This window comes from Neopsephotus bourkii, unplaced genomic scaffold (assembly GCF_033783945.1).
Source record: "Neopsephotus bourkii isolate Nb327-2 ecotype Australia unplaced genomic scaffold, CSIRO-AGI_Nbou_v1 NB_275, whole genome shotgun sequence".
NCBI classification, from domain to species: domain Eukaryota; kingdom Metazoa; phylum Chordata; class Aves; order Psittaciformes; family Psittacidae; genus Neopsephotus; species Neopsephotus bourkii.
This window is the reverse complement of record NW_026900784.1, coordinates 1,003,105-1,026,804: the sequence shown is the minus strand read 5'-3', so window position 1 is coordinate 1,026,804 and position 23,700 is coordinate 1,003,105. Positions and strand designations below refer to the sequence as shown.

The following is a 23,700-nucleotide window of genomic DNA, read 5'->3' as shown; positions in this document are numbered from 1 at the left end:
GAAAATGCTTTCCATTCTTCTTTAGCACTTTTAATATAAAGATTAGGTGGCAGTCTTTGGTTAAGGCTCCCTCAAGAAAGAAATATGTACTGATATTAGGTTGGTATAAGAAATCAGGTAATTTATACTTTTCTCCTTTTAATTGTAAAATCTGGATATCTCTCAGTCATATGCATTTCTGTTTGGAAAATTATTAAGAAAAAGATTTGAAATGTTGAAATATTTTGATTTTTTTCATTTTAAACTCCTTTTCAAAATTACTATTGTTTCAGATATGCTTCTTTGTATTTTTAATTATATTTAAAATGAATCCAAAGTTTTATTAAACAAATACCAAAAAAATGGGAAAGAAATCTGAAATCTCACCATTTCTATGTGAAAAAATTAATTCCTCAATAATTTTTATTTGTTATAGAGTTGGCTTAGTCAGCTGTACTCTGATAAATGCCACTTTAAATTAACTTGAAATTATAATTCTCATTTATACAATTAGTGGGAGAGGAGCTCTCTGTATTTGACCTTAAGGGTATGTCATTGTGTAAAAGGAAAGGAAGAGTTTAAACGCATGCTGTGAGAAATGTGTCAAAAACTTTCAATGTGAAAAATAAAATAAAGTTTCACAAAACAACTGAGTTAATTCTTAATTATGCTGTTAGCACAACTACAGATGATATTTTAAGTAACTCTCAAAGGAACTTGTGTGAGCATTGGGATGAGTAGTGCAATGTCATGTGTTCTCCCACAGGGAAGCATTGTTTCAATTGCTAATTCAGTCTTTAATATTTGTGAGTTCAAAGATCCAACTGTTCGTCTCTGAGAAACTATCTTCAATTTAAAATCTTTATTTCTGATTCATAAATTGCAGATCGTTACAAGAATTAAAACTAACCACTTCTTTCTGTTTCTCTCCATAAAGAGCATATGGGTTAGTACCTACATATTTACAATATGCTTTGCTGCTAACGTGGGACTGTTGTATGGTGTTCTCTGCACTATAGTAATTGTGATTTTCCGCTTTCCCAGGTGAGAAACTATTTATTGAAACATTCTAGTAGCACATCATTGTATCTTTTTTTCTGGCATATTGCTTCACAGTCAGGATAGGCATATGGTATTCTGAATTTAACAATGAAATTCAGGTTTTTATTTGCAGAAAATTACAAGGTAAGAGAATTCAAAAGGAAAAGTCATGCCTGTGCACTTACAGTAGGCTAAGGATCTCTAAAACGTTTCATACTATGGCATTATTTTGTGATTTGTCTTAGTATTATTTATCTGTATGATGGTGAAGGTAGCATAAAATCAACAGAGGGATCAATAATATAAGTTTTTTCTCATTAGACATTTATATACTCCTTAAGGTGAAAGTATGTCTGGCAAACCTTTCTAACAAAGTGCCTTTATAAACTCCCAGATACTATGCTGCACTGGATTTGATAGTTGACATTTGCATTGTTAATATACAGAATCATAGAATTGTTTAGGTTGGAAAAGTCATTTAAGATCATCAGATTCAACTTAATGAAACATAACTGCTTCATTATTCTAATGTCTAATAAAAAGTATAAATTCTATGTATGAATTAGAAAAGCCAGGACAAAGAAACTAGAGCTAACAGAATCGTAGAATCATGGAATAGTCAGGTTTTTAAAGGACCTTAAGGCTCATTTAGTTCCAAACCCCCTGCTATGGGCAGGGACACCTTCCACTAGACCAGGTTGCTCAAGGCCCTGTCCAACACGTACTTGAACACTCTGGGGATGGAGCATCTGCTACTTCTTTGGGCAACCTGTACCACTACCTCACTACCCTCACAATAAAGAATTTTTTCCTTATATCTAACCTAAATAGCCTCTTTTTAAGTCTGAACCCATTACCCCTTGTCCTATCACTGCCGTTCTTGATGAAGAATCCCTCTACAGCATCCTTGTAGGTCCGCTTCAGAAATTCATTCATTATTTTGTATGTATTACAGTTGCTACTTTGAATCATGAGTAAAGGAAAATATCAGCTGAGGTTCATGATAATTTTGTGCTACAGACTTAATCTATAGTTCATCACTCCTGGAAATGACTTGCTGCTTGTAGGCAGTTTACAGAAATGTTGAATAGCACTGAAATCAAGCACAATATAGACAACTCATTTTAATGCTTATCAAAGTTAATGGTGTAACCATTTATGCATAGCTCTGTTCTCATGGAATAAATTGCAGATCCAGTGTGAAAATGGCCAAAAATTGCAAGACAATTGAAAATTATAGAAGATGGTTCTGCCTGAAACAATCTATACCTTTGTGGTAACATTCTGCTACTTGGCAAACTAAAATTTTGGTAAATTCTGCTAGTAAAGGACGACAGAAAGAAAGGGATATCTGGCACAGAAAAGCATAATCTTTTGTTGTCTGATCAGATCTGAGTCTGAACCTGCTCTAATTAAAGTAAAAAAGTCTTTTCCTAGTGACTTCTGTGATCTTCAGGCAGGCTGCTCATGATCGTCTGTGCAATCTAAACACATTGAACAAGCTGACAGTCTTAAAATCTGTACTGCAGATGAGATTAACAGGAGAACATGTAGTAAACTGTCCAGCCATAGGCAAAAGCATCAGCAAAAATGAAGCAAGAAAAACACTGTAGATGATTTGTTGTGGACTTTCTGTTTGGATGCCAGAGTATTGAACAAAGTACACATCATGTATCAGAATGTATTAAAACCTGCAGCAGCTACAGTTCAATTTATGAAAACATGAGAGAACAGCTGACTTTTACAAGCCTCATTTAGCCAGTACCTGCAAACACTCCTTGCATACTGACACATCAATTAAATGTTTGTGTTCTGGGATTATTTCCATTTCCTAGCTTTAGGCACCGAGCTCAGATGATAGCTAGTTTCATAGTTATCTTCTCCTGCAGTTAAATGTATTCCTGCAAATGATGTATTGAAGCAGAAGGTCCTACACTGACCTACCTTCTCAAGGCAACTTTGTCTTTTTACTGACTGTATAGAGAACATAGGGGTATTGGCTCTTCCAGTTAAGTCCTCCACTTTAATGGCTAGAGTCCAATGCTCTGCTTCAGCATACAAAGATGTGTTAATTTTAATGACAAGTGAAACATCCTTAAATTTCACAATCCATAGCTATTTGATTTTCTTTTCATTTCTTTAAATTATGATTTTCCAGGTGAAAAAGAAAAAATATATATAAAAAAATTAAACCTTTCTCCTTTGGAAGCTGTAGTTCCATATATTACCTACCTTGATTTGAGACTAGGTTTCTGGCCAGCTACAAAGCAGTAATGAAACTTAAAACCAAGAGTTTATTTACCAGAAATTTCCATTACTCATATTTTCAAAGTGATATCTTATAATTTAAATTATGCTTTTATTCTTTACCTGATCATTATCACAAAAAATAAGCTCTATATAGAATCATATGCAGGAAAATAAATATGGAATGCATTGTTTCAACTTTAAACTTCTATGCGGTAGTTTTGGGGAGTGTCTCTGTTTCTGTTCAAGACAACTAACAATTTGCCTTACAGACTTTTCTGTGTATTGATTACAGAGCAAAGACACTGAATTTGAAAAACATGAAAGAAGTGGAATATAAATACAAAACAGAAGATAATTGTGTAAGTTATATTTGTGTGTTTGTTGCACTAATCCTCATTTTCTCTAATTGGTTACCAGATTGTAAGCAGTGAGTTAAGGGAACATTCTTATGCGATCAGTTAAAATTTAGAGCCAGTGTGATGTGGTAAGCACAAAACTAATCTGGGCATCAGAAATCACAATATTTTCCTGGTTCTGCTGCTGGCCTGCAAAGTAAAGTTGAGGAAGTCCTCTTAGATCTTAGTTTATTTGTTATTCTTAAATTAGGAATTGCTCTTAGTAAAAGTTTCCTAATTCCTAAGTCTAAGGAAATCTCTTGGCAGCAAGAGCATCTGAGCAGGCAACAGCTCTCTTTATATTACTCTAAGATTTTCTAATTCCCTGAAAGTCCTTTGGTATTCTCATCATCCACAATCTCTTTTGTGACCCGTTTTCTGCCACCAGCCTCTTGTCTCAGACTGTCTCGGAGGACACCATGTATGTCTGGGAAAGGAGAGAGAGGAGCATGAAGTTGTCACAGACTGCTTCACACATCTCGCCACTGTACTCAAGCAAGGGTACCCTCACATTTAAAATTAAGAATATCTCCCAAAGACTGTGATTTTGAAATTTGATTTTTTTGCAAACTTAAATCTACCAGTCAGAAGTCTTACATTTTTTGGTTAGTTTCATTACAATTATCATCAAAGTTGCTTGTGGTCAGGCCTATGGTAAGAGAAAAAGGGCAATGACCTGGAGAAGTGAAATCTCTCCTCCAAGATGAAATGTTACGTCAGCAGCCAAGGAGAAGCAGAACCATGTGTCCTTTCAGCACAGGGTCCCATCAATAGGACATCCTGCCTTCTCCACGATGACAGTTTCTATTACGTACTTTTCCTAATGCTTATGAAGAGACTTATGTATCAGTAAGCAACATGCTCATCAGTTATTACCTCATCACTAAGATGCTCTCTAAAGAGGGCTTTTTTTATGGCAAATGTTTTCCGTCAGAGCTATCTTGGTCTCAAAATCTGAACTTGGCTTAGGGGTGTTTACTATTTTGGCATACTGAACAATGCTGGAATGTGAAAGTTACATGTGAATGAGGAGGAATCTGAAATGTGAATTAAAACCACTGTTGTTGAGGCTGTCCAATCTGTCAATTATTATATCCTTTTTCATTCTTAAGAAACATGTTGCAGTAACTTTGTCAGAGATGGGTAACCAAAATTTTATTTGCCTGCTTGTATTCATATCAGTTCACAAAATACTTTGTATAAATCCCTATGTGACTTTTTTTTGTTTTCTTATGCTAACTGCTCCCCTGCATTTTTTCCTTAATTATGAAGATTAATGCCAGTAACCAAGTAATAACAAGCTAGTGTCTGCAGACAGTGGGGAAAATAACATTTTGTTAAGAAAGCAGATTGCTTAAGAGCTTATTACACAAAAACAAAGAAGGAAAGTATTTTTAAGATTTAGAAAAATGCCTTTAATTGAACTTAGAGTAGCTGGGTTACAGCAGGCATTTAGGGTAACTTTTAGTGTATGAATGTGAGACTGATCCAAGTTCCCCTGGTAAATAACAGCTTACACATGAACAATAGGACTTTTCAACATGAAAATATGCAGGCTTAATGGTCTACCCTGCCATTAAGGTCTATAGATTTATAGAGGTTATTTCATCAATAAGAGAAAAGACAGTTTAATGTGGAAAAAGTCAAGAAGGCATTTAGAAGCTTATGTGAAACACATTGCGTATAGACAGTGGTGTGCAGAGTGCACAGGGCAATTGCCAGTATCCTTCTAAGTGACAGCAGGGATAGACTCCCGTGATAATATTCTTTCTTAGCAAGGACACAACAAAGAAGTCCATTTCTCTCAGAACAATTTCTTATTAAAAAAGGAACTAGAACCAAATCAGAACTGGGAATAAGTGAGTCAAATTTGTCACAGAAGTCCTTGCCTATCCTGGACAAAAAGTTATACCGAAGTCTGACATTTGCTTGATTTGGCATTACGATTTGAACCTTTCTAGTTTTTCACCTTGTGTCTCTGTAAGCTTATGAGCTTCTTGATCATCACAGGCTTCGATCTTTGCACATTTCTCTTGCTTTTTCTTAGTTTTCATCTTCTACTTTGCCAGTTCTGGTATGACACCAAAGTTCCTCCTTGTCTCCACACTCCAGCTGTGTATAGCATTTTTAGGGGAATCTATGGAATACTGGAGTATTTCTCCAATCAACCACATATTGCCCTATGGTTTGCCCCTATTTTAGAGCTTACTTGCATATAATCTTAGTTATTTAAATTGCCAGTTAGACTTTACCACTTGACTGACTGAGCTATGTTGGTGATGAGACATTTACCACAATCACATTAATAGGTAAATTGCGCAAAGTCCCTATACATAGTCTGGGGTTCATTGCCTCAGTTTTGGATGTTTGAAATGTTTCCTGAGTCTGTATGGTTGCTGTGGTGGTGTCTGAGAGATCTTCTGGTTCCCAGAAGTCTGAATAGCAATCTACAATAAGGAGGTAGCTGTGTGGTTTGTGGTGAAGCTTTCAATTCCTGTTGTGCTTGAAGGTCTGTTGGGAAAACCGCATGTCTTCAATGCAATGCCATGCTTTTTTAACTACTTAAAGAATGGTTTGTGTCAGCTCCACTTGCTTGTGTTTGGGTGTGACTATTACATATCTTTTGTTAGGAAGAAGAGAGAATTTTTGAATTATATTCTCTTGCAAATTCTTGGCTTTTACTTCCTTTTACCCATTATCACAAGAAGTTCATTTTTGAGAGTTTATACATAAATCAGATATCTTATTTCAATAGAAAATGGGGTTTTTCTTTATCCAGCCCCCTTTTTACATTTAGTGATAGGATATTTTATTGCATATAGATTTTTTTTGGACTAAAATCCTTTTGGTGAACTTTTCAGAATCAGACCTGTTGATCTGCCATCATGGTCTCCTGCTGACCTGCAGAGATGCTGTCAGCTGCAACGCTTGCCCCTTAAAATCAGCAGAATTATGTCTTCCGTTCTGTTTTCATTCTTCCAAAACAGGCAAAGATTTTTATGACACTGCTCAAGCTGACACTCAATGGTACCATGCTTTGCATGTGAAAATACCTAGTGGGAATCATTGCTGTGCAATGTTCAGGTGGTGTGTGTTCAGGGATCTTCTTTTCTTCTCACTGGGAAGGAGAATGTTCTGAACTTCCACCTCTAACTTAGAGATCACCAGCTGCCATAAAAGACTTGCCTGAAAGACGAATTAATCCTGTTACTTTTTTGGCAGCTGGTGCTTATGAGCAATGTTACTGTGTCTGTTTCAGATTCTCTAATTGCATGCTTGCTTGTCAGGTAGAAAACCAGAAAATGCTACTGAAAATATTGATAACTTTTACAGGTCACACATGATCCTGCTTATTTCTGTTTACAGTGCTAGATGTGTTGAAGATTAAAATAACTATTTATTGGAATATACATAAAAAAACTTTACAAGTAGATGTAATATCTTTCACTAAATCAAATAACATAAATAGGAAAAGTAGAAGACCCTAACAACTGACAGACTTTTCCTGAAGTCTGAAACAGGAACAGCAGAAATCCAAGCAGCTGTGCTCCACACTGAATTAGGTCTGTCTGAGACCTAATTTTCATAAGGAAAAGAGAGACATGGGTCACAACCTGTAGAAAATTGAGAGCTCCGTAGAATTTGTTTAATTCTACCTACCTACAAAACCAGCATTTCAACTTGGCTTGTGATTGCTGATATCCAATATATTTATACATAAATATTAATTTTCTTACCGGCTTTTGAACGTATTTTATAAGTCTACTTTGAGAATGAGAGAAATAGTACATGTTTTGTGGGAAATATTACCCACTGGTACCTGTGAGTTTGGGACCTTCATCTGACATCCTTCAGAAATCATTCCACTGTGTAACATCTATGCTTTGAGCTAAACAAGCTTGGTCTGAATTTACTAAGTATTTCCACAGAGAAATATCCCTGTTGTACTGAAGTCATCTTCAGATAACCAAGATGAACATTTACAGCCTTCCCTAAACCACCTGCAGTGTTTGCTTCAAAACCATGTGTACTTTTTACAATGCATGTGTTCACCTAATAAAAGGTATTTGCTGTCTGAAGACCTTGTCTTTCCTAAGTTTGGGGATCATGCAACATAATGACTATGATTTTCCTTTTATGCTAACTTGAATTAAGGATAATTTCCCTTATGGTTTACTTATATTTCCTTTTTATTTCAGTTGCATGTGAAGACTGATCAAGACAGTTATCTGTTAAACCATTCTTGCAATCCAGAATTCCTGCCAGGTTTATTTCCAGGAATTTTCAGAATTTTTAAAGACATTAGTTCAGTTTTTAGTCTTCAAACCCAAGATATATTTTTTTCAGCTTTATGTTTCTTTCATTCCACAGGAATCATTAAAACAGGTAAACATAGTTTCAGTCAACAACCCATTAGTCTTTTTGAATGCTAGGAAATTTCATGCTGACCTGACAAAGATAATCCAAAAGGATAACAGGAGCAATGAGGCATGTGAAGATGTAAACAAGGTAGGGTATGCTATATGCTTGAGTAATCATGGTGATAATGTTGAAGATCTTGATTTCTTTCCTTATATTTCATAGAGAATGTAATCAGATATTGAAACAGATACAAAAAGGTAAATGATTAATTTAGAATAGGATAAAGTTAATGCTTATCTTAATCAGATTCGATAAAGATTGTTTTCTAATTATTAATTGAAAAGAGTATCTTTACTATTTCTATATATGATCTTGTAAGAGCCATGAAAGCACTGATCTGAAACTCTTCAAAGTTTCTGGCAGAACTTACATAACTTCAGCTAACATAAGGTGGTGATTTTGAAAAGACAATGAGTAGCTACATATCTACCTGAAAAAGATGCGAATTTTTTGCTGGAGAGCAGCCTGGTCTAGTGGAAAGTGTCCATGCCCATGGCAGGGGGTTGGAACTGGATGATCTCTAAGATCCTTTTCAACCTATACATTCTGTCATTCTAGGATTCAACAATTTATGTCTACCACCTCTCCTGTCTCTTGCCAAAAAGCTGTGCTACCCATACCTCCTTTGATGGGTGGTTTCTTTCTTCAGAAATTCAGCTCAGAGATTATGCTGCTTTTATTCCTTGGTTCTGCCAGACTAACTCATTAGGGTTAGTATGATAACAAACTTCCAAACAGAGAAATTACTTAGGGTTTGCATGGAAATAATTTATGAGTTAATTTGATAAGTCTAATAAGTTAAATTAATAAATTAATATATAAGTTACTTAGGACAGAGATTTTATCATTTGTCTCTTCTGTAAGGTTCTTGGCAGTACGGTTGTCTGAAATACTGTGCATGCATTTTTTTCTTGTGAAATAAAGGTCTTTCTGTAGCACAAAACGGGAATGAAAACATTTCACTTTGGATTTTGTTTCTGTGCTGTACTTCTGGTTTTAACTCATATCTCTACCGAAAACTTTAAATTCGTACTGAAATAATTATATTTTATCCAGATAAAGGTAATTCTTTAATAAATTTTCATGTCAAAAAAGTCCTTACTAAAATATTAGTGTAGCCGATGAGATTATAGCAGGTAGAAAATGAATCAAAAGTTAATCTTATAAAATCAATGGCTAGAATTTATCTTTACAACATCTTTCCCATCTTTTGACCCATCTCTTAAGCAACTCCTGCTTCTCCAAAAGCATCATATTTATAATATGCTTTCTAGTGGATCCAAACATGATTGAGTCATCTAAAAAGAAAAGTGAAATATCAGTTTGATACAACTTTAGAAGAACAACTGAGACACATACTCAGCAAATCTTACATATCTAATAAGATATTGCATAAAACATGATTTTGATGAGGAGTGAACTTTGATATTGAGAAACAGGATGTTTATATATTGAATTGATTTTCTCTGGTTACTATGCCAGATTAATTTTCCTTGTTATGTTAATAGTTTGTTGCTTTTATTTTAGTGTGAGCAGGACACGTTGCTGTGTTCATTTTCCAATGGAAGTTGTCATGGTGAGTTTATTATCCGTAAATGATATTAAAATGAAAATAGATGCAAGCATGAAAAATGGCTCTATGTTTTTCTATTTATTTCTGGGTGAACTCAAGAAGTTTAGAAAATAGTATTTTCAGTTAAACCTAAATGAATGAAGCATGAATGCTAAATAGTGCTATACTCTTTTAAACTTGGCCTAGTGGGTGCTATTTTTATTCTGTTCTTGACTGACTTTTTAAGCTTTAAAAAGCAGGGAACCCAGAAGAATACCTTTTCTATAGGAGTCCCTGCTTATTTCACAATAATCACTGTGTGCATACTGAGACAGGCATGCCACAGACTGGTCTTCAGACCAAGGCCGAAGAAGCTGTTTTGCTAAGCACTGACTTTTGCATTCAGAGTGGCTCTTGAATATTAGTATGTAAAAGTAAAAAAAGGATAAGATTAGAGTGTGTTAAGTCTTTGTGATCTTTAAAGCCGCTTAGGAGAAAAATCTCATGAAATGTCAGCTGACTTATCAGTGACACGATGGGCACCAGTATTGTACAGTATATCAGTGTAGTATAAAGAAAAAAACATAAGGGTTCGCTTTCAGCTAAGGATTAAGCTGGGTAATTCCAGTCTTCTCACCCTTTGTAACACTTAAACCAGAGCACATACATTCCCATGGTAGAGCTACAACAACCTATTGCAGAAGATACTTCATACAGATGACTTTATTGTGGATTGAATTAAAACACTGTATTTATCTAAAATACTTACAAGCATTAAGGCCACAGTAGAGAATCTGATTTGGAGGCTGTTGTCTGAATGTTTACATTTATTAACCAGACTCTTGACATTTTTATGATACTACAGTGTTTAATTTACTTAGGGGTGACAGAGTGCTTTGATGAAACAAATTGCTACATAGTGATACTGAAGACTGTATAGCAATAAACTGTAAAATACTAAAAAAGTGCACAGCACTGTATGTATAAGAAGATCTTGCCAGTACATGCTTCAACCTTGTTCTTTTAGATCAACTGGTTTCTCACATTACTGAAGGCCTCTTTTCTGATTGCTTAAGGCCTGCCTTGAGGATTTTGCTTTGTAGTTCCTTGTACCAACCAGTCTTTGATAACTGTTCTAGGGGACTTTAGAATAAAAAACAGAAAGAAAAAAGACAAATCCCTATAAAAGCAAAATGTGGTGCTTCAATTTTCAGGAAGGAGGGGAGCAGGAGGACATAATCCTTACAGCAGTCATGTTGGAAAGTGTAGCAACTTAATGTCTTTGTCAAAACCTTCCCTTTCCCCCTCTGGGAAATCCTGATTTGCTGTTGGTCTGTGTCAGCACTAAATTAAACTGCTGCTGCTGCCCTTGCCCCTGGTTCAGAGAGGAAACAGGTCTGTACCTCCCTCCCCATATAGAAGCCAGGCAGTCTTTACTGCAACACAGGATGTTACTTGGGTGGGAAAGTAGCAGGAGGAATAGGAGAAAGACTAAGTTCTTTTGTTTTAAAGGGAGAGGAGGCATGTAGAAATTATTATAGTGAGCAGCATAGCAGATCTCATAAATCCTTTCCAGGCTTCCATCACAGTAATGTCAATTAGGAGGTTTCCTTTAAAATTTAGTATTTCTGCTTGATATGTATCTATTAATGTACATTAGACAGTACAAAGACAGTAAATCTGCAGAGGTGCAAGTCCAGAAGGCTCTGGCTCCAGACTACTGTCAGAAAGGAATTCGCATCAACTAGAAATCTATACCATGGGGATATCCTAAGTCCTTTCAAGAGTTTAAAATCTTTACCTCTGCTCTGTCAAAACCACTTAGTTTAACCCGTTCTTACATTCAGAATTCCTTTCCTTAATGTGTTTGGGTTTTTTTTTTTTTAGTTTTCTGTATTAAGATAACTAGTATTTGTTCACGGAACAATGTAAACAAGTTGTGTGTTATTTTCTAGTTTTCCCTTTATGAAAGCCAGGAATCATATATCTGTGTGCTAGTTCAGTGTACACTTAGTATGGAGTGTTCTTAGTTTTAGAACAAGATGGCCTGAGATTAAAGAATGAGTGTAAGACTTTAGCAAATCTTACCAACATCTTTCCAACATGCGATAGTATATAAAAAATAAACCAAACAAAAACCATCATAGTAATAGCTTAAGAAAATGAAACACTCTACATATTTTTCTTCCTTACAGGCAAATATTAGTTAAGCCATAGCAGATGTTTGGATAGTACAGAAATGAATGTGATATTAAGAGATATATTGTCTGTGTGTCCCATATAAACTTTTCCAAACAAGACAAGATATTATCCTGACTCATTCAGAAATTCAAATCTGAAGAAGCAATTCTTTAATTCTTGACAGACTATTCCTGTCTAAAAGAATCTCATTAATAATACGTTCTACCCACTGTCATTTCATCCTGTTGCTCTAATTTTGATTCTAAAATGTGCCATTTGTTAAAGTTTGGGCCTATTTTGTTAAACTATCATTATTCTTATATGTATTTCTTGACTACTCTCCCTTTTAATTAAAGTTTTTCATTTATCAAACGTGTAGGTGAATCATTGCAGTCATGTCACAGTGAGCAACGTGTTTTGATATTAGATTGCAGTGGGCTGAATTTCTTTGACTACACTGGAGTCTCAGTGCTGCTTCAGGTATTTATGACATCACACAAATTTTGTGCATAAAAATATCATTTACATGTATGAGTTATTAGGACCAGCTACTAGTCACCTCACCTATACCAGCAGATAAACATGCAACTTGTGGAAAACATGAACACAGATTTATTATTAAACTAGAATGTGTTAATATTTAAAATTATATAAAAAGTAATTCTAAAGATTTTAGGTGACATTCAGTGCAAATGAAAGTGTCTGTACGTAGTGGAGAAAAGGACCGGGGGGTGTTGGTTCATGGCCGACTACATATGAGCCAGCAGTGTGCCCAGGCATCCATTCTGGCCTGGATCAGAAATAGGAGGGCTGGCAGGAGAAGAGCAGTGATCATCCGCGTGTACTCGGCACTGGTGAGGCCACACCTTGTATACTGTGTTCACTCTTGGGCCTGTCACTACAAGAGAGGTATCGAGGTGCTGGAGCAGGTCTAGAGAAGGGCAACGAAGCTGGTGAAGGGCCTGGAGCACAGGTCTGACGAGAAGTGGCTGAGGGAACTGGGGTTGTTCAGTCTGGAGGAAAGGAGGCTCATGGCGGGGCCTTATCACTCTCTACAGCTACCGGAAAGGAGGTTGTAGAGAGGTGGGGGCCAGTCTCTGCTCCCAAGTAACAAATGACAGGAAATATCCTCAAGTTATGCCAGGGGACATTTAGACTGGATACCAAAAGGGTTGTCAACCCTGGGACAGGTTGCCCAGGAAGTGTTTGGGTCACCACCCCAGAGGTATTTAAAAGACGTGTAGACGGTGCTTAGGGACATGGTTTAGTGGTGGACTTGGCAGTGCTGGGTTACTGAATGGACTTCATGGTCTTAATGTTGTTTTCCAACCTAAATGGGTCTATGTCTCTATGTAATCAGTGGTTCTATATAATGGGTAAAAAAATATGCTCGTAATCTATTCCTTATGTTTCCATTGGGTCTGGTGTTTAATAGTTGTGCAGTGGGTACAGATTTAAGTGGGTATGCAAAGTTTGGTTCATATAATTTTTTTTGTAAGACAGAAGTCTAGATTTGGCATTAGGTCTCAGGCCCCTGCTTCCAAAAGATCTTGAGACCTCAGAATTAACTGCACATTATGTCAAAGAAGTATTTGACTATGAGAGGTAAGTTTGGGAGTGCAGTGTCTGAGTGAATGACTGGTCCAAGACTGAGTTGTTACTCAGAGGAGAAACATACTCAAGGTGTATTTGCTGTTACATTCTTTCCCTGCTGCTAAAGTTGAAGGGATTTTTATACTTACTTGGGCTTTTGGTTTGTTTTTAAAATAGGATGTTCTGACTTGTTTCTCCTTTAATTTCTCCTCTCAGAATTGTTCCACTTTACATGGCTTATTTAAACATTTTTTGAAGCAGGGTCTGCTTTGGATGTTCCTTATCCTTCAGAAAAAGGCTCTCCTCTGATTAAAGGGTTATTTTCAGATTATTTTTTTTTACTTCAATAGCTTATTGAATGTTTAGTCTCTGTGAGGCTGAACGTTTTTAAAGAAAGAATAGAGAACTTTCTGCAGACAGACTGCTGTGAGTCTCTGTTTCCTAGGTCTGATTCCTGTTGTTGTGGACTGGTAGGTAAACACACAGAGAGGAGGTGCGAAAACTTGCTGAAAAAAGGAACTGTGAAAAAAAGCCCTAAAACATAGTAAAAACCACAAAATTGTTAATCAAAGTCAGATACAATTCTCAGCAGAGTTGTAGAGGCCTTTGAGGCAGGCAGAGGAAATGAGGGTGAGTTTGTGGTGTTACAATTATAGAAGAGCGCACTCTGGTGGCCACTGGCAGTATAGCTTCAACAGCAGCACTGGTCTCTGCCTGCTTTGAGTATTATCTTTTTGAGTATTTTCTTCTCTCTTGGTATTTTGAACAGGTTGGTGTTTTTTTTCCTAATTTCATGTTTTCACACATATAGGTTTACATGGACTGTAAAAGCAGACACATCAATGTGTTGCTAGCACACTGCAAAGGCAAGTATCAGCTTACAGCAAAACTCTTGATGGTTTATATATCCTCACTACCTTAGCAATGCTCACATGTTTGTTTTATTGCAGCTTCCTTGATAAAAGCACTGCAGTACGGTGGAAATCTTGAATCTGAAACTCCTGTCTTCTTTGAATCTATTTCTTCAGCAATCGATGCCATTCAGATTCACAGGGTGAGACTTACAACAGGGGTAGGTAATGTCTGGAGGGCTTCTTGGATGCTCACAGCAATTGAACCCCTGGATTTCTTACAGCTACTTTAAACAGCATCACATTGTTCTGACTGAAAGGCTTCTGGATCCTGAGCAAGTTTGTTTCAAGCTAATAAGCTTGTCTGTACCCTGCACTGTAGTGTGCTGTGTTGGCTCACTGGTGGAAAGAAGAGAGAGGAATTGCATGAGGTATAAGGGAGAGCTAGAGGGAGAACTAAGACTTGGCTCAGAAATTGAGGCTTGAGGCCTGAACATACATTTACTTGAACACATATTTACTTGCTCAGTAATTCTTGCATTCTCTGTATAAAAGCTCGGGTTTTCCTCATAAACCATGTGAGCTTTTTCCATTGTAATCCCAGTGTAACTGAATGTGCATTACAAGTAGTGTGCTTTCCTTTCCCATGGTTCTATTTACAATTCCAAACATGGCTAGAGCTTGGCTCAGAGCCTTCTCCAAGAGACATTAAACTCGTCATGGTCTGTGGTTTTGGGTTTTATTCCTCCACTTTATATTTTACTAATTAAATTAGAGGTGCCTGTGGACAAAATCCCTTTTCACTGATTTATCCAGACAAGGTAAGTTGGCACATTGGTCTAGTGAGTTCACCAGAAAAACCTGTTCTATTCAGAGCTTTTCATAATTTCTCATTTTGTTGCCCTGCAAAAAAATATAATTTACTGAAATGGTAACTGCAGGGCAAAAATAGTGGGGATGGCTGTTGTATATTTTGTCTGGGTCTGATTAGATGAATTAGGATGATTGTTGTGCCTTAAAATGTCTGCATTCTTTACAGGCATTAATTAACCTTCCTAACATTCTTGTAAGACAGCTATGTATTAGCACTCTCATTTTGTGGGAATGGGACATGAACACACCAGGACAAACGTTCAAAGTGAAAAGGGAGAATTAGAGCTCAGAAGCCCACTTTTCTAGGAGCTGATGCTATGTTTTACCAGAGCTGCTAGGCAAATCAAAACTCTGAATAGTGGCTTAGTGGATTAGTCTGAGGCACGCAGCCTCAAGTTTTAAATGTAATTATGAACAGCCTCTGATGCTGATGCTTCTTCAGTGTATTCAAAGCATGTGCTTTGGGTTTTTTTTTTAATGTGTTCCTTATGTTTAACACCTGAAAATAAGATGAACAGGAATAGAAGGGCAGGGTGACCGCAATAGCAGTACCACACTGTAACTAACACAGACGATCTATCTACTCTTCCTCTGCCTTTTTAAGATGCTGGGGTGAGAAGGTATTTTGAGTGTTTACATGAAAGAGAAATGACAGAAAAAGATGGGATGGTATGGAAGAGGGGATGGGAGAGGAAAAGTGAGTGGAGTGGGGTGGAGTGGAGTGGGGTGGGGAGGAGGGGAGGGGAGGGGAGAGGAGAAGAGAGGAGAGGTAAAAAAAGAATAGGAGGAAGGACTTGGATATTTATGGAAAATGATTCATCCTAATTTAGATTCCAGCTTCTGCCCCACAGCAGGAAATAGTCTTTCAGTGGCAGAAAGGAAGAGGCAAAGAAGGTTTTGGGGTTCCTTGTCATCTGTGCCACTGTTTGCAAATGCAAAGGTGCTCTTATCTATATCCTCCAAGGAGAATGTCATGTAATTCTCATTTTTATGTTGATCAGTTGTTAAGAAACTCATCTTTTGCTTTTTTAAGCTCATCCTCATCATAAATAAATTATTTTTTGATTTATTATTTTTTATAATGGTGGCATTTTCAAGCTAGTACTGCTTCATCTGCTAATCCTACATTATATTCTAGGAAAACATTATAATGCATGTTTTTTTCTGTTTCTCCCAATTTAGAATTACAGCAAGTTCAGTGAACAGAGTGAAGTGTGATGTCAACTCATTGAATATGGATAGTTTCATCTGCTCATATTCAGAATTAACTACACCATGGTTTCTCCTTAGCTTTTTTCTCCATGGGATCTCATAGATGATCTTTTGTATGCCATATATATTTACTACATTCAGTAATGACAGATCTGCCATTCAGAAAACAAAAAATCTTTCAGCTGCCATCAGGCAGAGAATGTCCATGCAATTGTTCTATAGTAAGCTTATATAATATTTTTAAATACATTTAGGTAGAAATTATTAGAAAGCAGACATGAGGTACAGGCTGTGTTTACCAGTGAGGTATATTCTTTTAGATATCTTCTATTGTAACATTAGTTGTAATATGCATCTGTAGTTTTGTGTATGGAATAGAGACATTATGAATTCTTAAAAACATAATGTTATATTTGATACAGTACATGCAGGAAGCCATATACCAGTGCTGTGTCTAATGGCTTTACTTACCCTTTCTTCTGTTCAAGACAGCCATTTGCAATAGCAGCATCATATCACAGCTAACATATGCTTCCATTTTTTGTACTTGGTTTTTGCATGCTTTTTTAATGCCTGCCAAGGTCAGTGGAAGTGCTGTATGTTCAGAAAAGGTGGATGTATGCTGGCTAAGTGCACTGGCTTGTCTCCCCCTTTAGTAGCTGTCAAAAGTTATTATTGCAGTTTGCTACATTTTCAAAGCCACAGTTACCCTTTAGCTCAGATCAAAAAGAAAAATCTGGCCATATTTTTCCAAAACTTGTTTCCAACATAGAGTAGTCTTCATTTCCAGTTAGAGCTGTGATTTGTTTGGTGTATGAAATCTTCAGCTGTGGCAGCTGAGAGATGACAGTGGAGAGATATAAGATATCCTAATCCTGATGTGCAGTTCTATGTGCAAGCACACAAATAGGGGGGAAGAATTCAAGGGTTGAGTATTTGGCTTGTAAGTATGGATTGCTAGCAACCATATTAGATTGTGCTATCATATCAGTATCATTTTATTTGGAAAGATGTGTGACTTCTTCCTTCTACCTTTGTTGCCATACACAAACACTAGCAATAAAAAGTAAGTTGAGAATAAAACATAAAAAATGAGAAAAGATGAAGAAGTAGTTTTTTCCTCACCAACTTGAAAAGAACCTACAGAAGCTAAAAGGTAAATGAATATGTCACAGCTATAATGGCCAGGTCAGTACTTCAGAGAGAAGTACAAGGGTGGTTTGTGTAGCTGGAGTCTGCAGGCAATATCTGATGTTAAGAATCCTATTTCAGCAGCAGTTAACATATCTGTGCTTGTCTGGACTCTTCTTCCTCTGTCTACCCAAAGCAGCTACCTGCAGTAGATGAGGTGGCCCATGGAGTGATTTTCACATCTCTTCATAGTTGTGCTAAGGCTTTTCTTCTGGTCTTGGTGATGTCACACTACTAGAAGACAATGGGAGAGAACTATGGGAGTTTTTACCCTTTCACTTATAGATGACTCTTGGAGTTATTTCCTGGTTTGTTCTGCAGATGACCAGAAGTGTTCTATACATATTCTTCTGAGTCTGCTTTCATAATTGCTATTCAAATGGTTTATTAGTAACTATGAGTTCTGTACATTGTCTTAGGTGCATTCATTTTGGAGGCTGTAGTTGATTGCAAGTGATGCATTACATCCTTGAACTCAGTAACAGGCTATAACATCTGATTAATAACTTCCTCAAACAGTTTTAGTAATTTATTAGCACTCTGGAAACTATTTACGATGTATTTTAATTGTAGAAGCATCAATTTAATGTCACAGCTGAATGGAGATCTCTACTTAACTACAAAATGAATAAATGAATAAATGGTATCTTTTCTACAACATTTGGTATTTATTCTCTGACAGTAAAATGTTTTGGTTTGGGTTTTTTTCCCTCTGAAAATTTACAGATAAATTAATTAATGAAATTATTAAAAATAGGGTATTTAGCAAAGACAGTATCCACCAGGAGACTTTCGGTTTTGTTCTGAATGATCGTGTAAATGGAGCCACACAGATACTTATTCTTTGAAGTGTTAGACCTTAATGAAACCCTGTGCATCTCTGCATCAAATTAACAAAATGGCTTCTAATTTCCACTGCTTTCAATAGGCATAACTTTCCACAGCTAAATGGCTTTTTTTGGTAGACATTTATTTCCCATTAGTTCAAAGACCTTGTTATGGCACAGTGTCATTTTAAAAGCGATTTCATCAGTGTAAGATTTCAAAATGTCTTATTGCTGTGATTACTGCTTGATTGTCTCTCAGGGAAGAATCAGGGATTAAATGCATTTCTTCCCTTGAAACATTTAATCATAACTCTAAATTTTCTAACCCTTCAACTCTGGGCTTTACAATACTTGTAATATTCCTGTACCTTATACAATTAGCCTGAATTTCTTTCTATTTTCAAGAATATACTTTGCTAACAAGATTTCCTTTCCAGAAATTGTTACCACTTAGGATAGCTGTTTCTCAACGGAACAGAGCATTCAAAGGACCTATGCAGATAGCCACCCTTTCAGTTGCTTCTAAACCACCAGTAGTGAGTTTAAGATCTTTTGGACCAGAACTGCTTTACAGAACCACAGTTAGTGGGTGAGGGATGGTCATTTCTTTTTTTACCATTGACCAAGAAAGGCAAATTACTACTGATGCAATTTCTATTCCAACACCACCACTCCCCTGAGTTGCTGATGTTTACTAAAACTGATTGTTGCACATTGCCAGTCTTCAAATGACCAGGATGCCATGCCATCAGATCTCATGCCCTAGAAACTGACCAACAGGTCACTCTGCTGATGGGCTGGGAGTTGCTTAGCATCTTGCCTGAGGTGCTCTGTAAATCTCTGGTGATGGTGTGTTTACTTCACTAGCTTCACAAATTGACAATTGTCAACAACAACTGCTCAATTCTTTGATTTAAGGAGATGCCCTAATCCTTCTAGATTAAGTTTTGGAGTTTACAATCAATTTCAGTCCTTAATGCTTCTCTGTATAAACCATTCACTGGATTCCTTCTGGCTATCACTAAAAGTTACTATGTAAACATATAGGAGCTTAGCCCAAAATATCCCAAATAGTTTCAATAGAATAGAGCAGAACAGAAAAACGTACCTCAATCATCTAGTCCAAATACCATTATTATAAATAATAGAATATTACAGACTTGGATAGAATAAACCACATTTATTCTTCTGATTCAGAACTGTGAAGTGGGACAAACTCACCCTGCAGCAAAGAGATTGCACAAAGTCTGTTCTTCCTTACAGTGGTGCAGCTCCTGGTCTTGCTGGCCACGCTGAGGTGGGGTTTAATTATTATGGGCTCTTGAGGTAGATCATTCATCTTTGTACCTTTCAGCCTTATTTTCTTGAACATCAATAGAGAATTTTCAGAGTAATGTGAAGTTTTATTAACTATGCTTGCATACCTAAGCTTGTGCTGTAATAGCAAAAATGGCAGAGCCCTGCAAAGTCGCTCTGTTCTTACTGATTTCTAAAGGTGTGAGGAAAAGATGGCACTCTCCAGCAGAAGCTAAAGGAAGTCTCTCATTCAGTAATGGATTTCAGCTCATGAAACCAAAGAGTTTACTACTCTGAGTAGTAAGCACTTCTGATTTTACATTCCTAAATTCAAACTGTATGAGTTGTCTAGCTTATGAAACTACATTCAGTTTTGCACAGGTTGGTATATTTTCACTTCATTGGAAAACATTAATATAGTAAATTATTCAGTTTGGCACATGTTGGTATATTTTCACTTCATTGGAAAACATTAATATAAGATTGTTCAAGACATGGCCCAGTATTTTCAAAGATGGTATATTTTCTTGATATGTTTAGGAATTTTTATCTAGATTTAGGAATTAATTCTAAACATTATATCATACATTATGTGAATTTACGATGTCTTAATCAGAGTATATTAAATGGGGATGTGATTATATGTTTCTTGCAGAAGTTTTCTATCACATGTTCCAAAACAAAGTGAACAATGAGGAAAAACAATAGAGTGCATACTCATGTTAAGAAACGAATATAGAGACAATTAAAAATTAGACATAAAATATGTAATAAGGAAAAGACTGTTAACATTACATTTATGCAAATTAAATGTTTCTAATCCTCATCATATGTCTTTCATTTTAAAGGTTATTTGCCCCGATTCTGTGATTCAAGTGTCACAAGGTCTGGCTTTAGCTGCTTTGACATAATTTATTTGGCAGCTCTATGTGTCATAAATATATAATGTAACAAGGAAAGGTATCTTCATTGTTGAATGAAAACATTAACGCATCAATACCATGTATGAATACTGTCTGACATTTACCAGTTGCAAAAATAAAATATACAGTATGTCTTGAAAATATGGCACTCCTATTTTGGGGAGATACTTTCTTTGTCTACAGAAAGTAGTATCTCATAAATAAATGAAGGAGTGCAGTTCCAGAGAGGATGATACACGGTGCTTTCATCATTAAGATGGATTTTTAGTAAAGATCACATAATCTGTATGTTTCCATATGTTTTACAATGCATTGAATTTTTTTCTTGTTTCAATTCTGTGTATTAGCATATGTTGCAATAAATTTATACAGAAATAAATTGGATTATGAGACAATTTACATGTAAAAGGAGGAAAATGCCATCATTATTTCAATACTTAGCAGCTGATTTTTTTTACATTCTGTACTAACCAGTCTCTAATGAGATATGTTGCCTTCTCCAATCTCAAAATGTATTCAATTTTGACAATGAAAAATGAGAAATTCCATTACATTCAGAAGTTTGATTTCCTTACAGTTCTTAGGGGAGTATGGCATTTAACAGACGTTTTTACCTCTGTAAGAGATATAGAAATCTTGGGTCAATTTTTCCAATGTTGTTACTATGCATGCACAGTTGTTTGAATATGTCTTTTTAAATTGTCATTTGCATCTACAGATGGTGCACCTCATATTCAATTTGTGCATACTGATGGTATTGCTTATATAGTCTATGGCTTACCTCAGTAGAGAGGAAATGATGGTCAATCACTTTCCTCCACCCCACCCACCCCCAGAAACTTTGATGGCATTAATGGAAAACAGATTGCTATATCTTTAAAACTTCTGGTAACGTGTCAAATATTTGCCTTTGCCAAAATTAATATAACCTCTACATTTTTTGATTTTACAGTGGTTTACAAAAGTATAAACAATTTGCAGTACCATAAATTTCTAGCTAAATAATCTTAATGTTATTCTAAATAATAAAGGCTATTTCCTAGAGCTGTGATTTTCAACTACATGCACACAATAAGAAGTAAACCACTTTGGAGTGAGATGGCTGAAAAAGAAAGTGTAATTCTTTTTACTCCCAGAACAAGGACATAGAAGTCCAGGATTTGCTCTCACCAGGGACTTGAAAGTTAGCATTAGGAGCAACTCCTTCCCTGTTGGGAACCCTTTGGCTCCATGGCATTTCTGAAAAGTATGCATGCAAAAGCAGAGAAATGGCCATTTGATTATATTTTTTCTATTGTGTTTTCCAATAAAGAAGTATTTTATGCTGGATACATTCAGGTAATTAAGAAGAATGGAGTGGCTCACAGCATTGCACAAATGGTCGTAAAACTCCATGTTGCTGCTCGACTGACTCGGGACATTCACTGAAATTCCACAAAATATATCCCACTGGTTGGATACAATAACTTATATTCTATTTAAGGGACAAAATTATTTGATCCCTTAATTTTTATTTGCAATTAATAATTGCAAGTTTTTGGTGAAGGTACTTTTTGCACATTTTTTGCTTTGTGGAATAAACCACAGACTTTATAACTATCAGCAGATATAAAACTTAAACTGCCATGTGTAGGCTCAGGTAGTATAGTTAAAAATGCTGCTCATCAGTTCAGGAAATGAGTTCTCTGTTAGTCTACAGGCAAAGTGGTGGAGTGTCACAGAGTAATATGTAACATCCCCTGGACAGCTTCAGATTTGTACCACTTGCAGCTTCTAGGGAAAATTGAACCAGTAAACTGATAGAAAAGTATATAATTTTAGAAACAGAGGTCTGGAAAGGACGTATTTCATCACTGAACAGTATTTTCTGTGTGAAAATACAATACCTGGTAACCATGCTTTATAATCTCCAAGAATGATCTTTAAACTCATGATTGCTTGGGACATGACTTGCTATTTCACACATTTGAATCTTGAACAGGCTATAATGGTTGTAGCCTCAATTCATTTGTGGTAGTCTATGGATGGAGAGATTTTTCAGGAATGAAAAGTAGTATTACTCAAAGAAGCAGCTTTACACTTGAAGTACTTCTTACACCTCCACCTGTGATTACCTGTTCTATTCCTAATGGACTACCATACACAGATGTTTCTCATGCAGTCTCTTCAATCTGTAAACTGCTGGGGCAGACTGTAAATCTGCCTGTGAGCTGGTGGGAACAGGAGCCCTGCCTTTGTTCTTGTATAAATAAGCAGGAAGTAGTGGATGATATTTACTAATTCAGTTTGGAGTGTATTAAAATTGGCAGATCACATTCATCCTTTATACTCTCTATGATAAAGGCAGAAGTGTAGTGTTTCATTAGTCCTGCAGTCTTGTGGAGTACTGTTTATAAACAACATGTGTCAGACACTGAACATCATGTCTGCCTTAGGATCCAACTCTCATCTATGGTATCAGTGGTCATTATTTTGCTGTAACATCTATGGGATGTTAGGCTGCAGGAGGTGCTGGATGAAGGAGAGGCAGACCATAAAAAATTGAACTGATTGACTGCTGCTAGGCTTTTGAACACCACACCAGGTCTTTTACCTCAGAAGTGCAGTTTGCCTCACACAAGTTTCTCCACGCTGCCACTGATCCTGCTAATGTGGTGTTAATAACATTTCAGTTACTTTATAACAATAAAAGATGGTTGTTATTTTTTCTAAAGTAAGACTTTTTCAAACAAAATACAACATTTGTTGGTGTTTCATCCATGTAAATATGAAGTACATGTATAAGCAAGCTCACATCTGCCTCTTTCCAACCTCACAGGCTACACCTTTTCAGAGAGACAGGTGGTCCATAAGGAGGAGCAGGTGCATCCTGAGCATGACTACCTCCATGTTATGGACAGTCATTGCAAACACTATGCTCAAAGCACTTCAATCATTTCTCCATCAATGTCACCACTAAGATACTTCATCAGGAAATAATAGGGGTAGTGGCAGCTCCATTCATAGCTTGTTTCCAAGAAAACTTTGGATAGGACTAGAAGTGTATTAACTGAAAGAGAGAAAGGTAAAGGGGAAATACTTTCAGTTGAAAGATTAATTTGAAGCCAAGGCAGT

General features: G+C 36.3%; 1 protein-coding gene across 2 annotated transcripts in view; it reads left to right on the top strand.

The window, feature by feature from the left end:
• Nucleotides 1-17,106, top strand: part of SLC26A7 (solute carrier family 26 member 7) — a 65,760-nt gene extending 48,654 nt beyond the window's left edge. The window contains exons 11-18 of one of the 2 annotated variants that reach the window (XM_061346770.1): nt 917-1,023; nt 3,563-3,629; nt 8,037-8,174; nt 9,615-9,663; nt 12,200-12,300; nt 14,225-14,279; nt 14,364-14,467; nt 16,320-17,106. In XM_061346770.1, coding sequence (XP_061202754.1) covers nt 917-1,023; nt 3,563-3,629; nt 8,037-8,174; nt 9,615-9,663; nt 12,200-12,300; nt 14,225-14,279; nt 14,364-14,467; nt 16,320-16,355 — 657 coding nt within the window. In that variant the 3' untranslated portion in view covers nt 16,356-17,106. Of the gene's footprint in view, nt 1-916; nt 1,024-3,562; nt 3,630-8,036; nt 8,175-9,614; nt 9,664-12,199; nt 12,301-14,224; nt 14,280-14,363; nt 15,376-16,319 lie in introns of those variants that run through there. The other variant, XM_061346769.1, reaches the window with a different exon arrangement.
• The last annotated feature ends 6,594 nt before the right edge of the window (nt 17,107-23,700 follow it).